Raw genomic sequence first — 6,295 nt, forward strand, 5'->3', positions numbered from 1 at the left:
ATTTTCATAATGTTGAGCGAAAAACCGTTATATTTGTTATATCAATTAACTTGTATAAATATATCAGTCCAAAAAGTAAACAAATTGTTAATGTTAATAGCACACACTGAAGGGTATGTGGAGTTTCATGTGGAGTTTGCCAATGAAGTTTACTTGGGCCTCTTTCATTCATAAAGCATTTCAATGACGTTTTGTCACGTGCTGATTACAAGTGCAAATATTTACTGTATGCTGATGATACCGCTATTCTGTTTTCTCCCCAATATCCAGATGGTATCTAAAATAATTTCAGAGGTGTTAAAGCATTTTCAGAACTGGTTGGTTGATGATCATCTGTCTCTAGGTAAAATTAAAAGCATACTCGTATTTGGCTCTAGAAGAGAGCTCCAAAACGTTATTTCAGAATCTTTTTAATTTGTTGTAATGGAGTCAGATTCGAAACAAATCATGTGTTATATATTTAGGTGTGTCTTTAGAAAATTTACTTTCCAGCGAGAAAATGTTCGTGATAGTGTGAAGAAGACAAATCAATGTGTTAAATTTCTTTTTAGATACTAAGATTGTTCATCATATTTATCAACAAAACATTTATGCACTCTTTTAATTCAATGTCATTTTGATTAATCTTGTTTATATTGGTTAGAAGATTTGACGAAAAAGAAAATGAAAAACAAACTACAAGTTATCCAGAACAAAATATTTAGGCTTATTCACAATGGTCACCAGACGTAAAGAATTGCGTTTGAAGAGTTTTAGAAAAGGTTGGATTTTGATTGTGTGTAACTGAATTTTTCAACTTCATTCCAATCATGTTTTAAGATAATTCATAATAAATGCCCTTAACTCTTAAACAGTATTTCTCTAAAATTCACAAGAACAACTAGATCTAGTAAATTGAAAAATATTTTGTTTCCTGAATTGAAAAACTGAGTCAGACACATTCTTTTTCACAATGACATTAAAGATTGGAACTAACTTCTAGGTAAATTAAATTCACCATGAAGTCTCATTCGAGAAGGAAATTGAAAAGCACTTGTTGACAGATATCATTTCCATGTTTGATAATAAACTTTTATACTATTAGTTATTTTTCATGTTTATGATGGAGAAACTGCAATCATCCTGCTTGCCATACAGTTGAATTGTTAGTTCGCAGTTAATATCCGTTTTAATAAAATATCTAAGTACGTAGCAGGTGTGGATGACTCTGTGGTGTATATATTCCCGAATTACAGGAATATATCTAATCGGCATATGAATGAAAATTATTTTGTTAATAGATAAAACGTCGTCGATATATCTAAGACCACAGCAAGATATTTTCTCTTTTCACGTAGAAGCTTTTGAATAAATTCTGCTTCATGAGAATATTAAAACAGGTCATTTAATAAAGGAACACAATTCGTGCCCATAGGAATTCCAACAGACTGTTGGAAGACTTGATCACCATAGACTACACAGATATTGTCAATGAGAAACTCCAGCATATTTTTTTTAAAATTTCAACTTCAGAATACTTGTGCGTGGAATCAGAGTGGTGTTTAATAAAGCATTTTTTGGATGACTGATCACTAGATAGGAATATTTCCGTTTTCCATTTTGTTGAGGAAGCAACTGTCTATGATGTCAAAAGTCTAGTTTTTGATTTATCGTGCGGAATGGTCGTGTAAAGTGTTGAAAAGGCATACGTTTTGATTATTTTGATTTGAGAAAAGTTTTGCGATTTCAAATTTACCAAAAGTTCTTTAGAATTTTTTAGAATCCACATGTGATTTATACCACTTCTGGTATATGTTGTGGCAGAGTACGTTTGAAGTTTCTCCTTCACAGCTGTTAATATTTTCAAGAGGTTCAAAGATAGGGGCTTGGTAGAACATTTACCGGATCCAGCAGTGTATCTTTGTAAGCGTTTTATGAAGTTTTGGAATCCAGTATAGGTACGGTAACTTATGTTCTTCCCATCCATTGACTGGGATATCAAATATGTCTGAAACTGAAGCATGATTTTGAAGAATTATATCTATTGAAAGGACAGCTGGAGTATAAGTACGATGAAAATAATTTAATTAACGCGAAATTCGTTGAAAATACAGCCTTACAAAGACAATTTTGTTACAAGCTTTGCCAGCTGGAACCAACATATATTCCTCATGTAACCTATCAAATTCTTTTATCAGTTCTGGTTTACTAAACACAGAAGGATAGATGGTATGTGTTGGAAAGTTCAGTTTAAAGAAACGATTGTTCCAAAAGAAGGTGAAACCAAAGAAATACTATAGATTCAAAAATATAAACCTTACTTAAATGATACATAATTGAGTTTTACGAAGCATTAAATTGTACTTTTCCCCACATTAATGTAATATTACATTTTCTCGTATCATTTTACGGACTTTATAGTATGTCGTCATACTGAACTCTGCTAAAGCGTAACAATGTATTGGCGCTTTTTGATATCACTTTGCAATCACTGTGTACCTAAGCAATATTGATACACTCCTGGAGATTTGAAGAAACTAGTCGAGTATACTCAATCGGCCTTGTGATATTTCTATATATAATTTTTTATTCGAATAGTCGGTAAAATTGCCTGCAGGTTAACTGTCTGCAGTGGATATAATATATTTTTAAAGAAAAGTGTTTAAGTTATTTGTAAATATATATGTGTTCCATTGGGTGAGAGTATCTAAAATGCCATTATTTTACATTTATTTTGAAATCAATAGTATCATGGATGTAGTCTTAATTAATTTTCATAATAGATGTTTACATTGGGGTCTACTAATCGGAGGGAATTTATATCTAAGTAATCCTGCCCAGGCTGTAATTATATACACTGGAGGTGTTTATCGTATCTATTCAATACAACACCTTTACATGCCTTTATTTCATTTTAAAAACATTTATAACGTTAACTTTAGATTCGATATCTCCTGAGGGATCCGGGATAGAATAGGTCCGGATGAAAAAAAAACCCAGAGGCCCATTGTCACAGCAGGCGTGACACGATAAAGATCCCTCCCTGCTCAAAGGCCATCAGCAACAGACCTAGATTTAGCAGCTTTTCTGACACAGACAATAATGATATCTCACATGAGTGAAGTATTCTCGAATAAAATTATACAACCAACCAACATCAGTTTTCCGTGAAGTAGCTTGTATGCGCATCTGGTGCATCAAAATTGGTACCGTATAAGTTATATATATATATATATATATATATATATATATATATATATATATATATATATGTATGTGTGTGTATGCGTGTGTGTATGTATAGTATGTATATGAGTGAAATTAATTATGATCAGACATTTTGCACATAATTCTAATTTGTGTATAACAATCCCCAAGTTTCAGAATAAATTCCCATGACAAGAAGATGTTTAATGCTAAACAAAAACTCTTTTATAAATCTAATCCCATTCTTCGACTTCCTTAAAATGGCAAATTTGATTTAAAACTGATACAGGATTTTGAATGAGTGAATAGAGAATGAGTAATATATACCAGCAATATAGGATATCACCATCCGCCTGGAAGTCTCGATTTGATGAGCTGTTCTGTCGTTTCACGCTTTCTCCTGGAAGTCTTAATATGTCAATGGATAATAATACCAATCACACTATGGTCACTTATGACGTAACATAATGTTATAATATATAATAAACATCAAATTCCAGACATTCATGTACATCGACATTCAACAAAACTCTTTGTTCCTACTTGAAGTTTTATTGAGGTAAGTTTTGATGATTTATATTTTAAACAACAAAGATATTCCAAAAAGAAACAGACATATTCACCTTTCATTCATCCTATTTCGTGTGAATGATAAGATATTTCTGTAAAGATTTGTTGTTTTGAGATAGAATTTCTTTAGTTCGATGCATGCTATAGAAATGAAATTAGTCACTCTATAATTGTCATTTGTTTCAGTTGAGATAATATGAGGGTGTTGTTAGTAGCAGTGATACTGATGTATAGTGTACATGAGAGTCACGAAAGTTACGCCAGCAGATATGAAATTAGGAGATACTTGTATGCTGCACATGAGTATAAACGTCTTCATGGACTGGTAACAGAACTATTGAAAGGTAAAGCACAAACAGCAAATAAGAAAAACTTCTTGCACTGTAGAATAAATAATGTATTTTGATATATAGGTATATGATCTTGAAGGAAGATACCATTCATAAATTGTTTATTTCTTGTTCATGAAAGGTGAATCTAAAGGCTCATGTCATAAGTGCAGTTCTTCTACAAAAGTTCTGAATGCGCCGATTATCTAATATCCTTACATAGTCTCATCATCGGACAGTGACCTCGCCTATCTTGTTCCTTCTATATTTGATTCTAGATCGCAATGTCTATGCCTATACTGTTGAATATTAAATTACAGGTATAAAGGGCCAGCCCGGAGACACGGGTACTAAAGGGGATAAGGGAAACCAGGGCCCATTGGGGGACGGGGGTAGTCAAGGCACAGGTGGTGACAAAGGCGATAAAGGATCCAATGGAGGTGTAGGTGTTCAAGGAGGTGCAGGGAGTGTCGGTGAGACAGGAGCTCAGGGGACCAAAGCCGATAAGGGACAACAAGGACAGAAAGGAGAAACAGGAAATAATGGCGCTAATGGCGGCAACGGTCAAAAAGGAGAACCCGGGGACAAAGGAGATGTTGGCGTGAAAGGGGATAAAGGTGGTGTTGGGGATAAAGGTAATGGTGGAGCAGCAGGGACAAAGGGAACCAAGGGAGATGTAGGGGCCGCGGGTGGAAAGGGAGAAAAAGGTGAAAAAGGCTCTACAGGCAGCAAAGGAAGTAAAGGGGACATTGGAGATACTGGATTAAAAGGACAACCGGGGAATTAGGATTCGTATTAGGAATAATATAAACATGAAGATAGGGGATACATTTCTGAATACTTTTGAGTTTTCTGCGATCATCAGAACATTGAACATTTACGAATTATCAATCTTAAATATTGAAATTATTTGATTGAAGTGATTTATAAGCATTCTGTGTCCATGATAAGTAGTCTATGTGTTTTTAGGTTTGCATTCTGATATCCCAATGCAAAATAAAATCATAGCTCTTGATCGTAAATTTTTTTTACTGAGTAGTTGTCTTATGAAAATACGATGTTCTGATTCCACCTCTGGTACATACAGGGGTCCGTGTTTGTCCAACTCTCTATTTTGTATTCATTATAGGATTTATGAGATTGATCACTGTTCGTTATCTTCACTTTTCATAATTATGACAATACTAATAATATATAATAAAATCTCTATAGCGCCTTAGAAATTACTCTAAGGTCCTTTACAAGGGTAAGAAGGGGAATGGAGGGGAATGGAACGATGAAACACAATTAGATAAAATTAAATGAATGAAAGGTGAAGATAACGAATAGTAATCAATTTCATAACTCCTAAAGCAATACATAAATAAGATCTTATATCTGTAAAATTATCGAAATAAAACACTAAAATTAAGATCGATGGCTAAAAGTTTTTTTTGTATTTGATAATGAAAAACACAGTTTATACATATTAGAATATATACTGATTTGTGGCAATCCATTCACTTAAAGATGGATTTTGAATCATGAACGAATTAATATAGACGAATTGCCTGCTTTTTGAATGTATACCATCACTTCTTGAAAACGAAAATTAAAAATGATAAATGCGTGTAAAGTGAAATAAGCACGAACTTTAATATAACTCTTCGAGGTGTATATTTGTAAACTAAACGATAAATGGTGAACAGTGTTCTTTTTAGATCAATATTGTAAGATGTACTATTGCGATACATAAATGAGTATAATGCGATACAGAGCTGTATCTACAGACTTTGATCACAGGGGTATCAGCACCTGCAGATATGCTATAATTTACACTGTCATGAAACTGGTTTATTATCAGCGATAATGTTGCCTTCGTCATCTCAATGCAATCGAAATATATTTACCATCTGGGTATGTAAAACAATCGGGCTATTGAAAGGTCATACACTCATCCGATTTAGATAAGTTAAAAAGATAGAAAACCTGCATGAGTAATCAGGTGATACTGCTGAGTTGTTGAAATCAACGTTATAACAAATTTATAAATAAAAGTAGATTGCCTTCAATTCATCGCATTCAACGCGGAGAATAAAATGTTTATGCTTTGAAGAAGCACTATTCATATACATGATGGTACTTTATAGCTCTTGACATCTTGAAATATGTTTTACTCAGGGGTCATAATGTAAAACTTATACGGTACCAATTTTGATGCGCCAGATGCG

At 33.3% G+C, this 6,295-nt stretch overlaps 1 protein-coding gene and 1 long non-coding RNA gene across 2 annotated transcripts; one reads left to right on the forward strand and one right to left on the reverse strand.

Moving 5' to 3' along the window:
- Positions 1 to 267: 267 nt before the first annotated feature.
- LOC130049802 (uncharacterized) lies at positions 268 to 3,640 on the reverse strand. Its single transcript, XR_008798148.1, has 3 exons — positions 3,514 to 3,640; positions 1,882 to 1,993; positions 268 to 277 (listed from the first exon to the last, which is right to left on the reverse strand). It is a non-coding gene; the product is annotated as an uncharacterized LOC130049802 (long non-coding RNA).
- LOC125657603 (otolin-1-like) lies at positions 3,622 to 5,072 on the forward strand. The gene is made up of 3 exons (XM_048888292.2): positions 3,622 to 3,745; positions 3,943 to 4,100; positions 4,406 to 5,072. The coding sequence occupies exons 2-3, from the start codon at positions 3,953 to 3,955 to the stop codon at positions 4,870 to 4,872; spliced, it is 615 nt and encodes a 204-aa protein (XP_048744249.1). The 5' UTR covers positions 3,622 to 3,745; positions 3,943 to 3,952; the 3' UTR covers positions 4,873 to 5,072.
- The last annotated feature ends 1,223 nt before the right edge of the window (positions 5,073 to 6,295 follow it).

The sequence above is a fragment of the Ostrea edulis genome, chromosome 1, assembly GCF_947568905.1.
Source record: "Ostrea edulis chromosome 1, xbOstEdul1.1, whole genome shotgun sequence".
Lineage (NCBI taxonomy): Eukaryota > Metazoa > Mollusca > Bivalvia > Ostreida > Ostreidae > Ostrea > Ostrea edulis.